At 41.1% G+C, this 25,339-nt stretch overlaps 1 protein-coding gene across 4 annotated transcripts in view; it reads right to left on the minus strand.

The window, feature by feature from the left end:
- LOC134208672 (protein rogdi) overlaps positions 1-19,166 on the minus strand; it is a 40,015-nt gene extending 20,849 nt beyond the window's left edge. The window contains exons 1-3 of one of the 4 annotated variants that reach the window (XM_062684455.1): positions 18,871-19,166; positions 8,327-8,771; positions 6,826-7,029 (exon numbers count right to left, since the gene is read on the minus strand). In XM_062684455.1, the coding sequence (XP_062540439.1) occupies positions 6,826-7,029; positions 8,327-8,771; positions 18,871-18,881 (660 nt within the window). In that variant the 5' untranslated portion in view covers positions 18,882-19,166. Of the gene's footprint in view, positions 1-6,825; positions 7,030-8,326; positions 8,775-8,869; positions 9,049-18,870 lie in introns of those variants that run through there. The other 3 variants (XM_062684454.1, XM_062684453.1, XM_062684452.1) reach the window with 3 other exon arrangements.
- Positions 19,167-25,339: the final 6,173 nt, after the last annotated feature.

Here is a 25,339-nt window from a genome sequence, read left to right on the forward strand (position 1 = left end):
GCAGATCAATCCCTCCATGCACCACTTACAGTAAGCCCAGCAAAACATTCTAACCACTGCAATACTGTAAATAATTTGGTCTGAATTATTTATTTGAACACCGTCTTCAATTTATAGATTCCTTCAAGAAGACATTAAATTTAAATTAGAGTAAATAGCATAAAATCTACCAAGTTTTTGGAGCATGTCCTTTGAAAAAAAACTACTGAACATCTATCGAGGAGTTCAGGATAAAAACTATCGATACAGCTTTTCAAAATCACTTGGAATTTTTTACTTATCAGTAAGAATTCTGAGGTAATTTCTGGACAAAATTATCATAGATCAACCAGAATATTTCCTGAATTAATTGTTTTATAAACATCAGCAGCGAATGTAAAACTGAAACATTACCATTGATAAAAACATTATCCGCCTCTTGCGTCGAAGCATAATTATGGAGTGTCGAGTAACGTTTAATTGAGACCTTCGTCACCTACGTATATGAGGTAGACCATATGATGCTTTTATCCACTGTCATTCTCTCTACATGACCATTATTTTGACCACCTAAGGACGAGAGGATCGACCAATGACTGTATAAGCCCATCATCGAATGGAAGTTGCCGAAATGTTTCTAAAACATTACCTACAGAATCTTGTTTAGAGATGATGCCGATGCTGTGGAGTGCCGTCACAGGTCCACAGAGATACTATTCTTCGTTTCCTTTTAGCAAGCTTCCTAGTTGATTGTATGTTGAACGGTTCTGAGCTATGGCCGATTGCAATCAGTTGATTCAGTTTCCACTGCTTTCACGAGATAGTTTTCAAACATTTGGGCGTTACATTTTCATCAGAAAGTAATGTGATATTAGGTTTTTAATTAGAGTTGGTTACTAGTCAGCAATTTAAATTCATCAGGATAGATCGCATTATATGAAATTTTCCTATATCATAAGTACATCAACATAATTTTATAAGGAATGACTCTCGCGATTGATGATTAAGTATTTGAACAAATTTTCAAAACTTATTTTGCTTGATGGGAACATGACTCAAACGCTACTAATAAGGAAAATGCAAACAATTCAAAACGACTCCGACACAAAACCACTCAAACTAAATAATTTAAAATATTGAAGGGGACTTTAAAAAAATTGGATCAGGTCTCAACAGTGACCATTTGAGCAACGTGGCATCGAACCTCTGTTTTTGCTTAGAGATTAATAGAAACAAACTCGATTACCATGGGGAACATGAAAAGGCCTCGTAGTAGACTTTTAGTCTAGAGACTGCCAACAGCCACAAAAAAAGCTTTATAGCTTGATAGTGGAGGTGGTTGTCGAATATAACTGCCTCGGAGTATTGTTTATCGGCTATGCAGTCTGATGACCAGGTAAAGCGCAATATTAATTCTGATCCGACGTTTCAGTACTTTTATTGGTCCCTTTTCAATGGATTAAAATTGGTTCAGAGTTTCATTGTCATAAGTGTTCTTAGTTTAGTATATTGCTCGAAATAAAAAAAATCACTATAAATTTTCAATATTGGGTTTGTTAATTTTTTTTCCATGACCTCAATCAAAATTCCCTGATTTCCCCTGACATTCCAGGTCCAAAATGAAATTCCCTGACTTTCAAGGTTTTTCCAGGTAGTCGACACCCTGATGAATGTCACATGTTACATTTTCACATTTTTGTGGTTTTGATGTCCAACGTCATAATTTGATACGTAATTTTGAAATATTTTGTCAAAACAGAAGTTTTATTCTAGAAAACTGGAAAAAAAATCCGAAGTCAATTTGTTACATTCGAACTAAAAAAAGAGATATAACCATCACACAAAAAGACACATAGCACTACGTGATGTGTCCTGAGGTCCGTCCATAAAATATACTATGCTTTTAGGGTCATCTACAATCCACGTGGATAGTAGAAGGAAGGGTGGTAAGTATGCAAGGTCTTTTCCCAACTTTCAGAATGTACATATATGGACGGTTGGAAGAGGGGAGGTATTATATTGTCTAAAACCTCTCCACGTATAACGTGAACGGGCTCTTAGGAGAAGGCGATATGAAACTGTGACATACTTAAAATATTCAAGGCCCGTGAAAAATGGATGAAGAGGAATCCTTTAGCAAACCCATTTTTTTTATATAAAACTCATAATTATTGTAACATGTTGTGGCTATAAAATTTATTCAAGTATGAAAGAAATACAAAGATTAATCAGAAGCTACTCTGCCCCCACTCGCATGTTAGTCCCATACTGTTTTTTCGTATACTGAGAAAATAGCCATTGAAGTTCCGAATCGCATCATCCATACTTACTTGATACTTGATGGGCTACAGCTCTTCGATAAACCTACGCCGAATGGAGTATCCTTCTCCACTGGACTCGATCCTGGGCCAATCGCTTCCAGTCGCCCTGAACATTGAGCGCCCTCAGGTCCTCTTCAACTGCAAAAAGCCATCGTGTAAGCAGCCTTCCACGAAGCCTGCGGCCTTTTCCGGGTTCTCTACAAAATATTATCTTCGTCTGACGTTCTTCCGACATACGAACAACGTGACCAGCCCACCGTAGTCTGCCGTGTTGTATAAGCTTAATAATATACCCTTTATACACCTGGTACAATTCGTGATTCATGCGACGCCGCCAGATACCGTTCTCCTGTTTACCGCCGAGTATTGTCCGCAGCACCTTACGCTCAAACACTCTGAAAGCTCTCCGATCAGCCTCCTTTAACGTCCATGTTTCAAGGCCGTATAAAACCACCGGAAGAATCAGAGTAGTATACAGCGCGAGTTTTGTTTTCGTTTGCAGACTACGGGACATAAGCTGGTTACGAAGTCCGTAATAAGCCATATTTGCAGCTGCAATACGCCTTTTCACCTAACGGGTAACATCATTATCGCACGTCACTAATGTTCCAAGCTACAAAAATTCTTCTACCACTTCACATTTTTTACCATCCAGCACCATTTCTGTACCACCAACACTAATGAACCCACGTTGATTGCCAGCGACCATATACTTCGTTTTGCTGGTATTGATCGTCCAATCCTCGCTGTCTCCCTCTTAAAAGGCACAAAAGCCTCTTCCACGGCACAGCGATCAATTCCGATAATATCGATATCGTCCGCAAATCCCAGGAGCATATGCGATTTTGTGATAATGGTACCGCTTCTTTGCACACCAGCTCTCCTAATCGCTCCCTCGAGCGCTATATTGAACAGTAGATTCGAGAGTGCTTTAATCCATCTAAGGTAACAAATGACGTCGATATTTCATCCGCAACCCTTATACTTGATTTCGATCCGTCCAACGTTATACGAATCAGCCGTATCAGTTTCGCCGGAAAACCATGTTCAAGCTTAATTTGCCATAATTCATTCCGTTTCACTGAATCGTACGCCGCCTTGAAATCAATAAACAGATGATGTGTCTGCAAGTTGTACTCCCGGAATTTATCAAGGATTTGTCTCAGGGTAAACATTTGATCCGTCGTTGATCGCCCCTCACGAAAACCTGCTTGGTATTCGCCGACGAAGGACTCTTCAAGCGGTCTCAATCTGTTGAACAGAATACGGGACATAATTTTGTACGCCGAATTGAGGAGGGTTATTCCTCGGTAATCTGTGCCGTTTCTCCAGTCTGTGCCCTTTCTTAAAGAGAGGGCAAATGAGGCCGTCCAACCAGCTAGCAGGCATTTCCTCGTCTTCCCATATTTTCGACATACAGTCAAACCTCCATGAGTCGATATTGAAGGGACCATCGACTCATGGAAAAATCGAGATGTGGAGTAGCAAAACCTTGGAAAGCTCTTTGGAGGGACCATCACAGTAACCCAGAAAATATTTTTTAGTATGGAATAATTTGCTTCCATGAGTTGATATCGAGTCATAGAACATCGACTCATGGAGGTTTGACTGTAATATGGTGCAGAACTTCATAAAGCTGCTCACTGCTATGTTTGAGAAGTTCAGCCGGGTGCTGGTCCTTCCCCGCAGCCTTATTGTTTTTCAGCTCTTTGACAGCTTTTTTAACCTCATCTAGTGTAGGTTACTCCACAGCTTGTCCATCGTCGCTAATATTTATTCTGTTCACCGATGCACCGTCACTTCCTCCATTCAACAAAGTCTCGAAGTGTTGCTTCCACCTGGCAGCCACTTTGGTTTTATCTGTCAGCAAATTCCCTTCTTGGTCGTTGCACATGACGGGAGATGACGCTGTCTTTCTCCGCACGCCATTGACAGACTCATAAATCCTCCGCATATCTTTCAGCTCCATTTTTTCTTGCGCCTCACTAATAACTTGTTCTTCGTACTCTTTTTTCTTCCTGCGGTGGGTTCGTTTTTCAACTACTCTTGCTTCCTTGTACCGATCTCTATTCGATCGGGTACCCGACACCAACATCCAGCTTCTGGCAACTGGCAACGTTCTTCTCGTCTGTCACTCTCTGATACTCCCCATCGAACCAACCCGTCCTGGGTCGCCTCTGTGCAGTGCCTACCACTTATCGTGCTGTTGTGCTCACCGCTCCATGGATCGACTCCCATAGGTCGTTGATATTGTCGCTAACGTTGATTGCACTTATCCGTTCGTCGAGCTTCTGGCGGTACTCAACCGATACTCCTACCGCCGACAATCGCTGGATATTGTAACGCATCGTTCGCTGTGATCTTTCGTTCGATACAGTTGACAACCGTGATCGAATTTTACTGACAACGAGGTAGTGATCAGAGTCAATGTTCGGACCTCTGAATGTCCGCACATCGATAACATCCGAGAAATGGCGCCCATCCACCAGAACATGGTCTATCTGGTTGCAAGTTTCACCATTTGGGTGTCTCCAGGTGTGCTTTCGGATGTTCTTTCGTGCAAAGTAGGTGCTACTGATGGCCATCCCTCTGGCAGCAGCAAAATTTACTAGCCGTAGGCCGTTGTCATTGATAGCGGAGTGAAGGCTCTCCCTACCGATCTTCCATATGAAACTTCAAAAACTCTAATAAATTGAAACATCATCGTATCTTGCTGAAATTTTGTGGAGTTGTTCATCATTCGATAGTTTACCGTGAAGCGATTTAGTTTGATCGAAACATTGTTTAGTTTTGTGCAATCAGGTCATGTAAATTCTTAGTTGGACTGTTATGCACATGACTTGGTACTTTTTTTTCACTCATGGGCATACAAAACCGCAATTTTTATTATAATTTATGGAAGTACATTAGAAATGAACCCTATTCATTGGGTTAACTCAAAAGTGACGAAAAGTCAAATGGGACTGTTATGCGAGTGGGGCCAGTACTTGCTTCGTCAGAAACGATGTTTCCTCTTCGGTAACAACAGATCCAACCACTTTCATTAGAGGTTTTCTTTTCTTCTTCAATTACTTATTTTGCCAACGTACATTTGTCTCAATAGAGGACAAATCCTTCACAACCAACTTAAATTTCTTCTAGGAAAACAACTTGCAGTATTTAAGATCTTCACTGTTGATGTTGTTTGTATATCCAAGTTCATAACGGCATTTTTCAAACGCTACTTTTCGCATGGAGTCCACGGACGGGCGGTGCTTGCAGTGATTTATCGCGAAAATTATCAGTAGGATAATGTGTTGGAATAAATTCCAGTTCTTATTTTACGAACTACAATTATTCAACTGAAAGATAATTGTCTTCAGGTCAGCGTACTTTATAATAACTTAAAAACAAATTAACAACAACTATATTTCAGTTCACGGTGTGACAATTATACGTACATTTTTCGCCTGGCCAGTGAATTTCGCGGCATAAGTGTCACATTCAGGTATTGATTGAAAAAAAGTGTAAAAATAGTTGTTTTTGGCAATGTTTGAGTAAGGCTCAATTAATATGAATATTCTTCCCTAGTTTATTGCAAAACTGTGCATAACTGTATTTTGAAACTTCAAATGCGTTTTTTTGCCTTTCGCGTATACTAATATACGTAAAGGCTATAGGATCACTCCGATACCGAACTTTTGATATAAGGCTCGGAGACCCATAGTGTTACATACCAATCGACTCAGCTCGACGAACTGAGGTGATGTCTGGATGTGTGTATGTATGTATGTATGTGTGTGTGAACAAAAAAAAATTAGACATACTTGTACTTAGCCTCATCCGATTTGCTTGCAACAGGTTGCATTCGACGCGGAATTTTTCCTAATTTTTCGCTATTAAAATTGGCCCAATCGGTCATTGCGTTCCGGAATTATTTAAAAAACATTGATTTTTTCTCCATTTTTCCCAAGGGTCTCCCCTTGGAAAAAAAAAATCAAAATCGAAAAAATAAATATTTTTCAAAAACTGTTGCAATGCATTCAAATGAACGCAGTTGAATGTAAATTGATGAGAATAGCTGAATATATCTCCCTAAAGTCCATTTTGGCCTCTCTTATGTGATTTTCATGTTTTATAATACACGGAAAGGCATCATCGCCGCTAGGTGGATTAATCTGGGTTTTTCTTTTTTTGTTTATAACATGTGACTTTTATGCGTCCGACGGCAACACAGCACATAATTAAGATTCCTTGGATCTTTTCTTAGTCTAGGGGGTTTAGTCTCGAGTTCATTGGACATAAAAGTGTAATCGTACTAGCCAAATTTCAAACGAACTTGGCTTAAAAACCATACAGTGTATAACCATAGAAGTGCATAATGAACACTAAGCTGCGAGGCGACAATGTCCTATTGGGGAAAATAATGCCAACAAAGAAGAAGGAAAAGATTCCTAATAGACCAAAGAGCAAGAACTAAACAATTATTGGTATAACTTGACATCCGTTCCAACCCGTAAGTCCTATAGTCTAACACTAAACTTACCGCGTGAGTAATGCTATCGCCGGTTAACGTGACGATACACTTCAACTGCTCCGGGGCTGCCGTCAGTACAAATTTGTCTTGCTTTTTTCCTTCGTTGCCGTACAGCGGAACCGGAAACCGATGGGCACACTCCACCAGAATGACGTGCAACTGTTTCAGCACCGAGTGTACTTCCTCGTGCAGCACCCACTCGAACTCCACTTGCTGCAATGTGAAACAAAACCATTAGGAGATGCCGAACATGATGGAACAGATGCGATAAATGTATCATGCTGCTCATGAAAGCACAAATGTCCCATCTTTACTTTAATTTCTGTTTATATAGGGCAGTTATGATTCATCTGGCAGTATTATACATGTCTATTAGAAATGGAATCTGATGAACAACGCACCGGGCTACCTTGCAGTAACCGATGAAGGGATGAGGATGTGGTGGTTTCATACATTACATAGGATTACTGTGATTACATCTTTCGCACGCTATGTATATTGGCATAACAGCGATAGTTCACCGAACGAGGTGGAAAAAGGTGAACGATACCGCAGTTGTTGGTGTAATTTGTATTATCATCGGGTCAGAGGACACGAACTCGTTTATTACGCTACCAGTTTTATGTTTAATTTGAATAATAATTCGAGGTCAATGGAACAACATCAACACAATAAATGATGTATTTTAGGATTCAGAATTAGTAATTTAAGTTTTGCGCGTTTTATCGAACCACCAGCAACGTGAGAAGCTCTTGTTTACAAAAGTAGTTCCGCCCTTTTGAATTTTTGATGGCGAATTATGCTAGCTAAATTTTTACATATTTATATCAAATGCACTAAATTTTAATTCCAAATAATATCGATTTAGAGTAAATATTATATATTCATTTTATCGCGTTTATCTTGAAGTTAGTACTAGTAAAAACATGATTAAAGAAATTGTGATAAGGGTTTTATATTTTGAAGAACAATTTGAAACAATCAATCGATTGTATCAACTCTAGACGCATAGCATGACTCATATCAACGTAAGACTTTAATCAATCATAAATGAAGGTAGCTTACAAGCTAATGAAAAACGCATTTCAACTGAATTTGTCGCTTCGAGCGGGTCAGCCTTTACGTATTCGTAGAAGCATGTGAGTTGAATATATAAAATTATAATCAGTTACCAACAGTAGTTTAGGTAAAAAATACATTTTAGTATTATGACTAAACAAATATCATTCAAATACGCGGACATGAAATCTTATCGGATGCTACTACAATGCTAAAATCCCCAAATAAATAATACATGGACCGGACATATCATCCATTCTCTAATCACCGAGTGTGTTATTAAAATAACAATGCAGCGATAACGAGACTGTGTCGTCAGGCCAAAACAATAATAAAACAAGGCCGCCACATCAACACCACCAATATTCACCGTTCCTAACTGCATAACTACTATCCAATACTCCTTGAAAATGAAACAACACACATGACCATTATTTCGTTCAGCACTCACCAAGTTCACAGCTTCCTCCTTCTCCGTGTCGGCCATCGCACTCTTCGGTCGTCTCAGTGGCGGCGGCTTCCTGCTGGTTCCCGACGTGGAAAACCCACTCCGCTGATGGCTGGTTGCGCTCTGTCTGACACTGCTCTGCCGGGAGAAACTGCCCCCTCCTGATTCGCCTGGGCTGCGTCCGCCTCCGTCGCTGCTCGTCCCTGAAGAACTTCGACCACTGCTTCCTCCCTCACTGCTGCTAATCCACGAAACCTGACGCGACAGTAGCGATCGAACGGAGTGTCCTTGCTGTTTCCGAGGGTTTCTAAGCGGTGCCTTCGGGACTGATCCGGATGGAGGCGCTTCCTCTTCGTCCTCTTCGGCAAAAGTCACCAAGGTTGTTCCCTTCACGGGAGGAGCTTTGGTTTTTTTGCGGGACTGAGGTTTTGAGAACCAGTTGGGTCCACTGCTGATTAGCCCGGGATAGAAACAAAACAAAATTTTCTTCTATAGTTCACCAGCGTTTAATATAAAAAAAAAATAGATATTTTGGCCTACACGCACTCACTTAAAAACTTGTGATTGAATGCTACTCGATAAGAGGAAGAATGTTTTGATGTAGCCTTTTCACGGATTATTTTTTGCAGCCGTGACCGATTTGCCACTGAACGACGTGAACGACCCGCGATGGAACTGTCACTGAGAAAGGGCATCCCGCGAGACAACCGTTCGTCGGGCACGAACGCTTTCAGCTTGGAAGAAACGGTTGGAGTACGTTCACCGAAGCTTCACGTCGTTCGATTCGGTCGTTTACAGTGAAGAACAAAATGCATTGCACGTTTCAGTGATGCCCTCAAAGAAGTTCAACGATCATGACTAAATATTCACAATCGGTATTAAAATCCATTAAATACATACTAATTATTGGAACGATTAATTAGGATGCGATTTTTGCTGAGTGAAAGCTGTTGAGTATTCCTTTTAGCTAAGTAGGTTTTCTTTTAACCTGCGCTTAAGGGTACGGCCAGAGAAGACGCGAAGTGCAATGCGAAGCGAAGCGTCTATATACGATTTGAAAGCTCCTTATTATTGATTGTTATTCCTTCGCGTGTAGTTTTCGCGCGACGTCGCAAAGACCCGTCTACTTTGGCCGGCACCTAATGAGGAAGCGCCATAATAAGTACAGTAGACGTTCGATAACTGCAAGTCATTTAACTGCAATATGCTTTTTAACTGCAATTCGATAATTGCAACAGTTTTGCAGTTATCGGACCGTTGAACTTCAAACTGATCCGGAAAAATATATTAAGCTCTTTTAGTGGAATGTATTAAACCGTCTAAGACGAATTAAGTACCGTCCATTTAATTCCACCAGTTAATTTTCGTTATCTTTTCAGATACGTATTTAAGTCGAGTCAAGTACAAGACACTGAAGACGACCACACAGTTGTGGTCGAAATACGTATCTGAAAAGATAACGAAAATTAACTGGTGGAATTAAATGGACGGTACTTAATTCGTCTTAGACGGTTTTTTTTCAAACTGATGTCAAACTCAATTACAACTGCGTTGCGCTGCACATTTATGCTACGTTTAGACAAGGCAAGTTGAACATGACTGAGTTTGTTGTTCAATTCACTTGCCCTGTCAAAACGTAGCATTAGATGCACTTTTATTGCATCTGACGTCGATTGACAACCGTTTGACGTCTAGAATACGTTTGAAAAGTTTGCAGTTATCGAACGGCTACTATATAATGAAAAAATAAATTTCCCTACACTAATTTGCATGCAAACTTGAAATTGAGTCTGTCTTGCGGAGTCCAAATTGTATACGATTTAAAGTGTTTCCGAATTTCCCTGCTGGTATCGTTTTCGGCGGTCACCAGTAAGCCAAAGCACACGAATTCATCAACGATTTCGTCATCACCGATACAAACTCGTGGTATTGTCTTCTCTTGAGCTTCTTCCTATCATGTACTTCGTCTTAGACATGTTAATGGCAGAGATGCATTTTGAACACGATAACACGTGTTCGTACTACTGAATGCTGCATTTTTCTCCTCCACAAACTACTCACATTTGCCCTCAAACCTCGTTTCTTTGATACGGATGCACCGTGCCTAATGCAGCGGTTCCATTGGGAAGGCCACTTCCAGCTACTTCGAGTAGTATTGTAGCCGCCCAATGTTTAGCCACAGCGTACGGCTTCTATGCGTGTTGTGGACCATCGAGAATTTTGAGCACAGGCATACTGCAACAAGGTACTGCGGTAAGTGCGGACGTTGGTGATGTCGGAGAGGTTTTCCTTTTCTTGGTTAGCTGATTTCCTTATGGTCATGTGGATATTCTTGCGGGGGAAAAAAGTGCTTCGAACTACCATTCCGCAGGAGGCTGCAAAGTTTATGCATTGTTACCCGTTGTCATTCGATACGGTATGGAGACTATCCGATCTACACATGGTCGGGGTTCTGCCAAACAGCATCAAGCGGCTTTTCAACTGACTTGTGATACATCGTTCGTAAAGGGAAAACGGAAATCATTTCATATCAATTCCTTAGTACATTTGTTGTAGGATATCCTGAGTTATGGGGTTGAGGGATATCCATCATGATTTGTGATCAATTGAATTTGCTAAACGAAAGCTTTGGCAGAAAAATGAGTATTTTTTTGTTGGCGCTTGATGCGATTTGGCTGAACCCCGGCCATATTTCCTCCCTTCCTACCTGAGCGTTGATGTCGCTGATTGACGATTTTGACGTCCCGTCCCATTGCAATGGATGTATGTCTCCTCCAGCTGTCCAGAACGCTTTTTTCTCGTTGTCAGGTCGCCTTTAATATGGGTACGTTGAAGAAACGGCCTTTCATCTACAGGTTGCACATCCTTGCGCTAATTGGCTACCACCCAATCACGCGTTGGCGCATCTTGCCCAGCACTATTCCAAGCTCGTTGGTGGTGCCACAACTATAGTAGAAGGTAGCCGCTCGATGCAAGCTTTTGCACATTTTCACTGTCCTGTCCAGCAAATCTCTTGCAGCGCCACAACGTCGAAGTTGCGGAAATCTAATTCATCGTAGGATATCATATCGCAACCTGCGACAGCTAGCAACTTGCATTTCCATGATCCAAGCTGTAGGATAGAGATGTCTCTAACCTACACAAGCTTCCAATCATGATCCTTTATTCGTCGCCTTGGTTTTATTTCGATTCTATCGAGTCGTATTATGTCTTATATGTTGTTCGTAATGATTGGTTTTACAGGCGGCTTATTGGGCACGCGTAAACCTCCTGTCTAGTCGAAGGGTCGTCGTGTCAGGTCTGTATAGTGTCGCACCTAACACCAGGACTTACGCTTGTGCGCTTTGAGCACACACATTCCAGTCCATCAAACTAGCGAATGATACAGTTCTGCACAAGAACCTATCAAAAACTGTATAAAATTTTAGCATATACAATTTTGGAAGATTTTAATATAACCATTGTATTGAAATCTTACAATTTTGATTTATTTGATACAGTTCCTGTGTAAAAAGCTTTTATATTTCTTATATTAAAACCTTTCAGAATTATATATGCCAAGGTTTTAGACAATAATTGTAAGATTTGTTTTTGGGTGTGCTTGCGAATACATGCAGTTTTTTATAGAAGTTAAACCGAACCCACTGTCAAACCCTACCCTATCCTAGCCAAGTCCACAATTCGCAGTGGTCTGGGGAGGGACCGTAAAGCCCTTGAACATAGTCCATGCTACCCCAAACTATAGTTAAGTTTTGGTGAAAACAAAACAATTGTTTCCATAAAAATTCCATACAATTTCCAGTTTAAATTTTGAAAAGCTTTCTGTTAATCTAAAAAGAAATTCCTTCAAAATTTTCCCGCTGAAATCCAGAATAAATTTCCGCGAAAGTTTATTTATTTAAAAATATTCCGTTGAAATTATGAAGAAGAAGATTTGGATTGGATTTGGATTGGATTTGGATTGGATTTGGATTGGATTTGGATTGGATTTGGATTGGATTTGGATTGGATTTGGATTGGATTTGGATTGGTTTGGATTGGTTGGATTGGTTTGGATTGGTTTGGATTGGTTTGGATTGGTTTGGATTGGTTTGGATTGGTTTGGTTGGTTTGGATTGGTTTGGTTGGTTTGGATTGGTTTGGTTGGTTTGGATTGGTTTGGATTGGTTTGGATTGGTTTGGATTGGTTTGGATTGGTTTGGATTGGTTTGGTTGGTTTGGATTGGTTGGATTGGTTTGGATTGGTTTGGATTGGTTTGGATTGGTTTGGATTGGTTTGGTTGGTTTGGATTGGTTTGGATTGGTTTGGATTGGTTTGGATTGGTTTGGATTGGTTTGGATTGGTTTGGATTGGTTTGGTTGGTTTGGATTGGTTTGGATTGGTTTGGATTGGTTTGGTTGGTTTGGATTGGTTTGGATTGGTTTGGATTGGTTTGGATTGGTTTGGATTGGTTTGGATTGGTTTGGATTGGTTTGGTTGGTTTGGATTGGTTTGGATTGGTTTGGATTGGTTTGGATTGGTTTGGATTGGTTTGGTTGGTTTGGATTGGTTTGGATTGGTTTGGATTGGTTTGGATTGGTTTGGATTGGTTTGGATTGGTTTGGATTGGTTTGGATTGGTTTGGATTGGTTTGGATTGGTTTGGATTGGTTTGGATTGGATTTGGATTGGTTTGGATTGGATTTGGATTGGTTTGGATTGGTTTGGTTGGTTTGGATTGGTTTGGATTGGTTTGGATTGGTTTGGATTGGTTTGGATTGGTTTGGATTGGTTTGGTTGGTTTGGGTTGGTTTGGTTGGTTTGGATTGGTTTGGTTGGTTTGGTTGGTTTGGATTGGTTTGGATTGGTTTGGATTGGTTTGGTTGGTTTGGATTGGTTTGGATTGGTTTGGATTGGTTTGGATTGGTTTGGATTGGTTTGGATTGGTTTGGATTGGTTTGGATTGGATTGGTTTGGATTGGTTTGGATTGGTTTGGATTGGTTTGGATTGGTTTGGATTGGTTGGATTGGTTTGGATTGGTTTGGATTGGTTTGGATTGGTTTGGTTGGATTGGTTTGGATTGGTTTGGATTGGTTTGGTTGGTTTGGATTGGTTTGGATTGGTTTGGATTGGTTTGGATTGGTTTGGATTGGTTTGGTTGGTTTGGATTGGTTTGGATTGGTTTGGATTGGTTTGGATTGGTTTGGATTGGTTTGGATTGGTTTGGATTGGTTTGGATTGGTTTGGATTGGTTTGGATTGGTTTGGATTGGTTTGGTTGGTTTGGATTGGTTTGGATTGGTTTGGATTGGTTTGGATTGGTTTGGATTGGTTTGGTTGGTTTGGATTGGTTTGGATTGGTTTGGATTGGTTTGGATTGGTTTGGATTGGTTTGGATTGGTTTGGTTGGTTTGGATTGGTTTGGATTGGTTTGGTTGGTTTGGATTGGTTTGGATTGGTTTGGATTGGTTTGGATTGGTTTGGATTGGTTTGGTTGGTTTGGATTGGTTTGGTTGGTTTGGATTGGTTTGGATTGGTTTGGTTGGTTTGGATTGGTTTGGATTGGTTTGGTTTGGATTGGTTTGGATTGGTTTGGATTGGTTTGGTTGGTTTGGATTGGATTTGGTTTGGATTGGTTTGGTTGGTTTGGATTGGATTTGGATTGGTTTGGATTGGTTTGGGATTGGTTTGGATTGGTTTGGGATTGGTTTGGATTGGATTTGGATTGGTTTGGATTGGTTTGGATTGGTTTGGATTGGTTTGGATTGGTTTGGTTGGTTGGATTGGTTTGGGATTGGTTTGGTTGGTTTGGATTGGTTTGGATTGGATTTGGATTGGATTCGGTTGGTTCGGATTGGTTTGGATTGGTTTGGATTGGTTTGGATTGGTTTGGATTGGTTTGGATTGGTTTGGATTGGTTTGGTTGGTTGGATTGGTTTGGATTGGTTTGGATTGGTTTGGATTGGTTTGGTTGGTTTGGATTGGTTTGGTTGGTTTGGTTGGTTTGGATTGGTTTGGATTGGTTTGGATTGGTTTGGATTGGTTTGGATTGGTTTGGATTGGTTTGGATTGGTTTGGTTGGTTTGGATTGGTTTGGATTGGTTTGGATTGGATTTGGATTGGTTTGGATTGGTTTGGATTGGTTTGGGATTGGTTTGGTTGGTTTGGATTGGTTTGGATTGGTTTGGATTGGTTTGGTTGGTTTGGATTGGTTTGGATTGGTTTGGTTGGTTTGGATTGGTTTGGTTGGTTTGGATTGGTTTGGATTGGTTTGGATTGGTTTGGGATTGGTTTGGGATTGGTTTGGATTGGTTTGGATTGGTTTGGATTGGTTTGGATTGGTTTGGATTGGTTTGGATTGGTTGGATTGGTTTGGATTGGTTTGGATTGGTTTGGTTGGATTTGGATTGGTTTGGATTGGTTGGTTTGGATTGGTTTGGTTGGTTTGGATTGGTTTGGATTGGTTTGGATTGGTTTGGATTGGTTTGGATTGGTTTGGATTGGTTTGGATTGGTTTGGATTGGTTTGGATTGGTTTGGTTGGTTTGGATTGGTTGGATTGGTTTGGATTGGTTTGGATTGGTTTGGATTGGTTTGGATTGGTTTGGGTTGGTTTGGATTGGTTTGGGATTGGTTTGGATTGGTTTGGGATTGGTTTGGATTGGTTTGGGATTGGATTTGGATTGGTTTGGATTGGTTTGGGATTGGTTTGGATTGGTTTGGATTGGTTTGGATTGGTTTGGATTGGTTTGGATTGGTTTGGATTGGTTTGGTTTGGTTTGGTTGGATTGGTTGGATTGGTTTGGATTGGTTTGGATTGGTTTGGTTGGTTTGGATTGGTTTCGATTGGTTCGGATTGGTTTGGATTGGTTTGGATTGGTTTGGTTGGTTTGGTTGGATTTGGATTGGTTTGGATTGGTTTGGTTGGTTTGGATTGGTTTGGATTGGTTTGGATTGGATTGGTTTGGATTGGTTTGGTTTGGATTGGTTTGGATTGGTTTGGATTGGATTTGGATTGGTTTGGATTGGTTTGGATTGGTTTGGATTGGTTTGGTTGGTTTGGATTGGTTGGTTGGTTTGGATTGGTTTGGATTGGTTTGGATTGGTTTGGATTGGTTGGATTGGTTTGGATTGGTTTGGATTGGTTTGGATTGGTTTGGATTGGTTGGATTGGTTTGGATTGGTTTGGATTGGTTTGGATTGGTTTGGATTGGTTTGGTTGGTTTGGATTGGTTTGGATTGGTTTGGATTGGATTTGGATTGGTTTGGATTGGTTTGGATTGGTTTGGATTGGTTTGGTTGGTTTGGATTGGTTTGGTTGGTTTGGATTGGTTTGGTTGGTTTGGATTGGTTTGGATTGGTTTGGTTGGTTTGGATTGGTTTGGATTGGTTTGGTTGGTTTGGATTGGATTTGGATTGGTTTGGATTGGTTGGTTTGGATTGGTTTGGATTGGTTTGGATTGGTTTGGATTGGTTTGGATTGGTTTGGATTGGTTTGGATTGGTTTGGATTGGTTTGGGATTGGTTTGGATTGGATTTGGATTGGTTTGGATTGGTTTGGATTGGTTTGGATTGGTTGGATTGGTTTGGGATTGGTTGGTTTGGTTGGTTTGGATTGGTTTGGATTGGTTGGATTGGTTTGGATTGGTTTGGATTGGTTTGGATTGGTTTGGTTGGTTTGGATTGGTTTGGATTGGTTTGGATTGGTTTGGATTGGTTTGGATTGGTTTGGTTGGTTTGGATTGGTTTGGATTGGTTTGGGATTGGTTTGGATTGGTTTGGATTGGTTTGGATTGGTTTGGATTGGTTTGGTTGGTTTGGATTGGTTTGGATTGGTTTGGATTGGTTTGGATTGGTTTGGATTGGTTTGGATTGGTTTGGATTGGTTTGGTTGGTTTGGTTGGTTTGGATTGGTTTGGATTGGTTTGGATTGGTTTGGATTGGTTGGATTGGTTTGGATTGGTTTGGATTGGTTTGGATTGGTTTGGATTGGTTTGGATTGGTTTGGATTGGTTTGGATTGGTTGGATTTGGATTGGATTGGGGTTGGTTTGGTTGGATTGGTTTGGATTGGTTTGGATTGGTTGGATTTGGATTGGTTTGGATTGGTTTGGATTGGTTTGGATTGGTTTGGATTGGTTTGGATTGGGTTTGGATTGGTTTGGATTGGTTTGGATTGGATTTGGTTGGTTTGATTTGATTGGTTTGGATTGGTTTGGTTGGTTTGGATTGGTTTGGTTGGATTGGTTTGGATTGGTTTGGTTGGTTTGGATTGGATTGGTTTGGTTGGTTTGGATTGGTTTGGATTGGTTGGATTGGTTTGGATTGGTTTGGATTGGTTTGGTTGGTTTGGATTGGTTTGGTTGGTTTGGATTGGTTTGGATTGGTTTGGATTGGTTTGGATTGGTTTGGATTGGTTTGGATTGGTTTGGATTGGTTTGGATTGGTTTGGATTGGTTTGGATTGGTTTGGATTGGTTTGGTGGGTTTGGGTTGGATTTGGATTGGATTTAGATTGGATTTGGATTGAATTTAAATTGGATTTGGATTGGATTTGGATTGAATTTAAATTGGATTTGGATTGGATTTGGATTATATTGGATTTGGATTGGAAATGGATTGGATTTGGATTGGATTTGGATTTGATTTGGATTCGATTTGGATTCGATTTGGATTGGATTTGGATTGGATTTGGATTGGATTTGGATTGGATTTGAATTAAATTTTAATTGGATTGGATTTGTAATGGATTTGAATATAATTTAAATTTAATTCCAATTGGACTTTAAATATGGTTTGGATTAGATTTGAACTGTCCTCACTAAGTACCTCCCCTGGAAACTTTTGATACGCATGACTTTGATGCGATGCACTATCTATCCGGAATAAATTTATACCGCTTTTTATACCGAAGTTGGATTTTTCTCCAGATACAAGCAACTTTTCCAACTTCGGAAGTAGTGCGCTGGATTCGCCTAAAGATGCGCTAAACAACGCATCAATTAGTTTGGCAAATAAAACTTCGGAAGAAAGTTCGGTTCGGAAGTCCCGACTTCCGAATTCTAACTTGGTGCTACGCCGACAATATCTTCAGGCTCAACGAACATCTCGCTATTTTGCGTTCGCCTGATACTGTCCACGTCACGCACCAAAACACGAGAGTTTTCCTCTTCTCTCAAGGCCTTTAGGTGGTCTTTGGAGGACTTCAATGACGGTTTCTCCTCTGGGATTCCCCCAAATGGTTTGGCCACTGGGTACCATCCGGCCTGACAACAGCCTGCAGTTTTCGGGCCTATGCATTTTTATTCTAGCGTTTCCACAGGTGTTCGGTTGTAATCAATTTCGATACCAGTACGTAGCTTAGTAATTTTTCGCTGCCACTGCTTTATGATTGCTGATTATCCACCGGATTTGCGACCTTCAATTCTTTTAATCAGTGATCATCACCACCTCATTAGGGTCTGTTCACAAATTACGTAACGCTTCTGGGGGGAGGGGGGAGGTCCAACTTGCGTTATACTTTGTTACACTAAAAGGTGGTGGAGGGGGTGGGTACTACCAAATGTTACGCATAACGCAAATAAAAATTTATTTGAATGTCTTTTTTTTAATCACTGATTGAGGGAATTTGAAGCATGCTGATATGCGTAAAAATACCAAGCAAATATTGTATTTCTCGACACCACAGTTCCGCAAAACTATGTAAATGGTTATGATCGCAAATTATATTTTCGTTTCTACTAGCTGCATTCTTGATATCCTTGATTTTTGATCATATGCCGTATTCTAACAGTGTTCAAAAAATACCAAAACCCAAATGCTTCAGAGGAAAAAAAATTGCCTTTAAAATTTTCACAGTTACGCGTTACATGGGGGAGGGAGGGGGTACCAAAAATGTTACTTTTTGTTACGAGGGGGAGGGAGGGGGTCAAAAACTCGGATTTTTGCGTTACGTAATTTGTGAACAGACCCTTATTTGTTCCACTTTTATGTATATATTTTCTGAACCAGTTTTGCAATCTTTATCACTTTTCCTGCTCATTATTCAACTGAATTCATAGAGAACTTCTTTCGTTTTGAAACCCTTCAGAGCAGCTCACATGTACGTGTTTTAAAAAAGCTATAGCTTAATAATCGTTTTGGCTTGAATTTATTCCGTTAAACTACTTATAATTATTCGAAATGCCGCAGAATACATTGAATATTCACTCATATAAAATTTGAGCTCAGTATGGCTTAAACTACCCTCTATCAAAAATAGATGCCACAGCCATCAGTTTCCCCGCCTATTTTTTTCTATGAGGTAATGCTTTGACACAGAGTAAACAAATTAACGATAGAAAATTGTATGGTCATGATTCATATACCTCCCTATATACAGATCAATTTAATTCTACAATTGAAAGTGAAGATTGATGTGTGTTTATAAATAATAAAATGTCTTTATTTTAATGTACCTACAATGTGAAACTGACCCACATTTTAAATATTTCGTTCACAGAAAATCAGATGTGTTAATTGAGTCAATATTTGCAACGAGTTGTTTGAACAGCGATCGATAGTTTACTTACAATTTAGGCATTTTGAAGTCCAATTTTCCTGCCACTTCAATTCAAGAGCTTTCCAATTCCGTTGACAAGAATCTCAACGATGCTACAAAAAGTATTCAAGTGTTCACTTTAATCACCGCGGAAACAGTACTCTGCTCAAAATCGGTCAACACATGCGGGACGTCATCCGCAGTGCGTCCTCTGAATACTTTGTTTATTAGTTCCAAGAGCGGCAGCGCTAATCAATCGTATCAATGTGATACGGTCGTTTTAATTGTGTTCACAGCTGACGGACTTTGATGGTACCCGACCCGAACTCGCGCCCGTCCATCTATTCTGGCAGCAAACATTGAACTGGATGATAGGAAATACTTGTCCAATAAACCACATGATGTCCAGACGCGAAATACCTAATAATATGTGTCTTCGAAAAGTGGCGCTTCCGATAAGCCCAAATGAAGTGACACCAACACTTCCAGATCGTCAAGAATCGCGAGAAATTCAGCAGGTGAACTTCGTCCGAGCGCACATGTGTTGAGCTTTCTTCTGCTTATCGGACAAAACAAGCGCGCTTCCAATCACCAGCAGAGCAATACGCGAAGCACAGACAAATAGGCACAAATTGTCACATTATTGATCGTTTTTATGAGCATCTAAATGTTTTACACAAAAATAATGGAATCAAATAGACTATTGAATTGCTCATGTCACTTGACTGATGGAACGACACCTTTAACACTTGATTGAGAAGAAACTAGGCTTTTGATAAGTTACCTGAATTCAATTGAGTTGATGGAGTGAAATCATTTATACAATCTACATATAAGGCAAGGTTATTATCTCTAAACAAAAGCCTAAAACAAAATCTTTCTACGGTAAAATCATAATAAAGACACAGGCCATTGCAAACTTTGACTCACAGATTCTGGCAGAAATGGCGCTTTTCTGAACAAGCCACGTACATTAAGTCTGCATCTGATTGTCTTTGCGTACGCGTTTCAATGTCTGAAGAAGCTCGAAGCAGAGAATTGATAACAATCCCGGAGACCGAAATATATAGACGAACAAATAAATTGAGAGGAACTAATCAGTGGAAGGCGTCTTGGGAATTGCGAGAATCAACACACTGAATGAATGCTGAGCGAGGCAAGATTGGACTGAGTTCAATCAATGATATATCATACGAGGTGAAGCACGTGACACTCATGTGATGACATTTTGTCTATATACTTATCTGTGATGTGAACCCCAGCTACCTTTAGATTAATTGAAGTCGAGTCTCACTTTGTAGAAATGATGTAGCTGGGTGCGATGATGCAAACAGGTGCAGTTCCTGATTAGATAGCATATTTATCCAGATAAGCAAGTGCAAGATGTGCTGTCAGATCGGATTAAATCAGATTGGATGTGAATCATGGTTTAACGATTCCGGTGAAAAGAACAGACAAGCTCAGATATTTAGCAGAAATGTGATAACTACTATTCTGTAAACAGTTCGCCGTTATTGCTTCTCGTTTGAGATGATGACCCACACTATGATGATAAATGACCTTGAAGAAAAATTGACTTTATGCTTATCCAAAATTTAACAAATGCCTAATTTTGGAATATAATCATATTTTGTTTTATAGCAGATAGGTAAAATCAATGTCAATACATTTTTTAAAAACTGGGACAAGACATGCTTTCTGCTAAATGCTGTATCAACACTTCCACAGATATCAAATTAGATACCGTGTGGATTCCGAGCCAGTGGCCTTCAGTATGGTCTTTGCGCTCTCCCCTTGCTACAATGTCGGAAGACAGATATGATCTACAAACGAATGGAACCAGTGAGAACCGCAAATTATTGCTCTTATTGGGGCATTGTGTTTTGAAGATTGTTAGCAACTTGACATGTGGTGGATATCAACTTTGCATTCGCAATACATAATGGCTATACTAAAAATGGCCCTTGCAAAACGTAAAAAATACTTGATAATGCATAAAATCACAAAAAATCGGAGTGAAAAAAGTAATTCATTTTTCGACAAGTAAATTGTAATTAGAATTCGTTTTAATGCATCCAAGTGTTTTTTGAAATTTTAAATTGGAATGTCGCTTTTTGAAAGGCAAGTAAATTAAACTATTTAGCTTTTCAACAGTTCATAATGTGCATATTGTCATTATAACTGGGATTTATTTGGACCAGGACTTCCAATCAAAACTAAAATAGAACTTTTCGCTATTTTGAGGAATACCAAATTAAAAAAAAAAAATTGACAAAGTTAGATCTCAGTTCAAAACCCTTTTGGAAGTGACTGAAATTTTATATAAAACAAAACCTCAAAAGCCTATTCCAGTGCTTAAAGACAGAAATTTAAATATCATAAACAAATGGCGAAAATGCTCAAGCAAAAACTTTCTTAGCAGTTTGCAGGAGGGTGATCCGGATAGGGCTATACAATATTGCGTTACAAAATGTTACAGTTTGTCTAGGGGGTGGGTTGGTTTGTTTAATTCTGTTACTGGTATTATTATTATTTATTCAGACTAAGGCCGAAGTGGCCTGTGCGACATGTAAGAATCTTCTCCATTCGTCTCGGTCCATGGCTACACGTCGCCAACCACGCAGTCTACGGAGGGTCCGCAAGTCATCTTCCACCTGATCAATCCACCTTGACCGCTGCGCACCTCGACTTCTTGTGCCCGTCGGATCGTTGTCGAGAACCATTTTCACCTGGTTACTGTCCGACACTGTTCGCTGTGTAGGGGAGAACGGTCCAAAATGCACCCCTTAAGCTTTTTCGATGGTTTTGCTCATATAAACAAAAATACCCAACCATTTCAACGTATGGGGGCAAAATTTACAAACCCTGCTACATTTCACAATGATCTCCTATTCAAAACAATAAGGTTTTCATGACTTTCTAACGCATTTAAAAAATGTTTCAAAAATAGGCCTGGGGCAAAACGCCCGAATGGTGGTCTAAAATGGCTCAATTGCATGCAAAATGATGGTGAACGCATGGTTGTTTGTTTTTTCTTAATGGATTGAACTACAATCTTACGGATGTGGTGGAAAAATAGCAAATCGTTAAATTTGAGTGAATATGAAGGGATTTTGCTAATATTTTCTAATGGAGCTCAATGATGGATAACTAATTATGAATTGAAACGGAAATATTCGTTCATAAATGTACTACAACAGATTATATGATTGATTTTATGAGTGAGGCCATTTTGCCCCAGGGGTGCATTTTGGACCGTTCTCCCCTAAACGATGGATGGTTCTCCCAGCAGCTCATGCAACTCGTGGTTCATTCGCCTCCTCCACGTACCGTCCGCCATCTGCACCCCACCATAAATGGTACGCAGCACTTTCCTTTCGAAAACTCCCAAAGCGCGTTGGTCCTCCACGAGCATCGTCCAGGTCTCGTGTCTCGTGTTCGATACGGACTACCGGTCTAATGAGCGTTTTGTAGATAGTCAGTTTGGTACGGCGGCGAACTCTATTCGATCGGAGCGTCTTGCGGAGTCCAAAGTACGTATGATTTCCAGCCACTATGCGTCTCCGAATTTCTCTGCTGGTATCATTTTCGGCAGTCACCAGTGAGCCCAAGTACACAAATTCTTCTACCACCTAGATTTCGTCACCACCGATGCAAACTCGAGGTGGGTGGCTCACATTGTCTTCTCTTGAACCCCTTCCTATCATATACTTCGTCTTCTTCTCAATTAAAGATATGGACATAGTAAAATTCCATTAGATAATATCAAAAAGTCGAATAACTTTTCTAATATACCTCCGAATTATCCGCATTTTTTAGGAAAACGTTTGATTTGATGTACATGTTCACTTTGTAGATGTCCATGTCAAAAAACAATAAGAAAAAAAGTTTTCTTGAACAAAAACTGGTTTTGAAGACGATTTTTTGAAATTTCATCCTAACGCGCTACCGTTAAAAGATAGAGAGTTGATATATTCTACGAAGTTGTTTGTATTTTCAAGCTCTATCACTTTGTAGCGGCTCAATTTCTTTGAACGAAAATGAAAAAAAAACATTTTTTGGATCACCCTAACAGGCAAATTTTTAGGTCACTCTAATCTTCCAAAAGATTTTTTTATTTCTAAAATTTTTGCTTATTTTTTTGTAAAATTTTCTTCCGAAGACACCACCTATGTAAAATCAACCGTTTGCACGCAAATAAAAAAACGCACGTTTTTGGCTTGCTGCGCCCACTGTGCACTCGTGTCAATCCCTGCTCTTCGTATTACTCCCTCCAAAGCGATGTTGAATAGCAGACACGAAAAACCATCACCTTGCCGTAGTCCTCTGCGCGTTTCGAAGGGACTCGAGAATGCCCCTGAAACTCTAACTACGCACATCACCCGATCCATCGTCGCTTTGATCAACCGTGTCAGTTTAACCGGAAGACCGTGTTCGAGCATTAGCTGCCTTGCTCCTGATCGATTGTATCATATGCGGCTTTGAAGTCAATGAATAGATGATGTGTGGGCACATTGTATTCGCGGCATTCCTGCAGTACCTGGCAAATGGCGAACACCTGGTCCGTGGTGGAGCGTTCGCCCATAAAACCCGCCTGGTACTACCCCACGAACTCCCTTGCAATTGGTGCTAGTCGGCATAAAATTTGGGAGAGTACCTTGTAGGCGGCGTTCAGCAATATGATTGCGCGGTAGTTGCTACAATCCAGCTTATCGTCCTTTCTGTAAATGGGACACACGACACCTTCCATTCACTCCTGCGGCAAAACTTTCTCCTCCCAAATCTTGGTAATGACCCTGTGCAGCGCTCTAGCCAGTGCCTCACCACCGTGTTTAAATAGCTCTCCTGGTAGTTGGTCAACCCCAGGTGCTTTGTTGTTCTTCAGCCGGCTAATCTCCTCCTGGATTTCCTGGAGATCCGGAGCCGGTAAAATTATGTCCTGTGCGCGTTCTCCCAGGTCCATCGCCATACCGCCATCTTCGTCTGCCACATCGCCATTCAGGTGTTCTTCGTAGTGCCGTTTATATCGTGTCTCGTTCGCTCTCGTGCGGTGTCTCGCCCATGCTGCATTCTTCTCTTCACTAACTGCTCACATTCGCCGTCATACCAGTCGTTTCTCTAATCCGGGGGCACCGTGCCAAGTGCAGCGGTTGCGGTGCTACCAATGGCGGATCGAATATCTCTCCAGCCATCTTCAATAGACGCTGCGCCTAGCTGCTCTTCCGTTGGGAGTGCCACTTCCAGCTGCTGCGCGTATCCTTGGGCTAGTCTACGTCTTGTAGCCGCGCAATATTAAGCCGCGGCGTCCGACTTCGACGCGTGTTGTACACCGTCGAGAGTTTTGAGCGCAGGCATACTGCAACGAGGTAGTGGTCGGATTCAATATTCGCACTGCGGTAAGTACGGACGTTCGTGATGTCGGAGAAGAATTTACCGTCGATTAGAACGTGGTCGATTTGGTTTTCAGTTTCTTGGTTAGGTGATCTCCATGTGGCCTTGTGGATATTTTTGCGGGGAAAGAAGGTGCTTCGGACTACCATTCCGCAGGAGCCTGCAAAGGTAATGCATCGTTGACCGTTGTCATTCGATACGGTGCGCAGACTATCCGGTTCGATGACCGGTCTATACATTCCCCCCCTTCCTACCTGTGCGTTCATGTTGCCGATGACGATTTTGACGTCCCGCAGTGGGCATCCATCGTATGTCTGCTCCAGCTGTGTGTAGAACGCTTCTTTCTCGTCGTCGGGTCTCCCTTCGTGTGGGCAGTGCACGTTTATGATGCAATAGTTGAAGAAACGGCCTTTTATCCTCAGCTTGCACATCCTTGCGTTGATTGGCTGCCACCCAATAACACGTTGGCGCATCTTCCCAGCACTATGAAGCCGGTTCCCAGCTCGTTAGTGGTGCCACAGCTTTGGTAGAAGGTAGCCGCTAGATGCCCGCTTTTCCACACTTTCTGTCCTGTCCAGCAAACCTCCTGCAGCGCCACGACGTCGAAGTTGCGGGGATGTAATTCATCGTAGATCATCCTGTCGCAACCTGCGAAACCTAGCGACTTGCTTTCAATCATGATCCTCTATTCGTCGCCTAGGTCTTTGCCGATAATATCGAGTCGTATTATCTCTTATATTGTTCGTATTTCTTGGTTTTCCAGGCGGCTTATTGGGCCTGCGCAAACCTCCTGTCTCGTCGGAGCGCCGTCGTGTCAGGTCTGTTTTGTGTCCCACCTGACACCTGGACTTTGGCTTGTGCGCTTTGAGCGGCACACGACCGCTTTGGTGGGGCCTACTTGCGGATACTTATGCGCTTTTTATAGGGATTTACCAGGGCCCACTGTCAAACCCTACCACATCCTAGGCAAGCCCCACAACTCGCAGATGGCCTGGGGAGGGATCGTCAAGCCCTTGGACATAGTCCCTGCTGCCCGACGGTATTGACGCATGTTATACGTCGAATCCTAGTCAGATCATGTAAAGGTGTTTGTGGTCTGACTGGCACAT

The sequence above is a fragment of the Armigeres subalbatus genome, chromosome 2 (assembly GCF_024139115.2).
Source record: "Armigeres subalbatus isolate Guangzhou_Male chromosome 2, GZ_Asu_2, whole genome shotgun sequence".
Lineage (NCBI taxonomy): Eukaryota > Metazoa > Arthropoda > Insecta > Diptera > Culicidae > Armigeres > Armigeres subalbatus.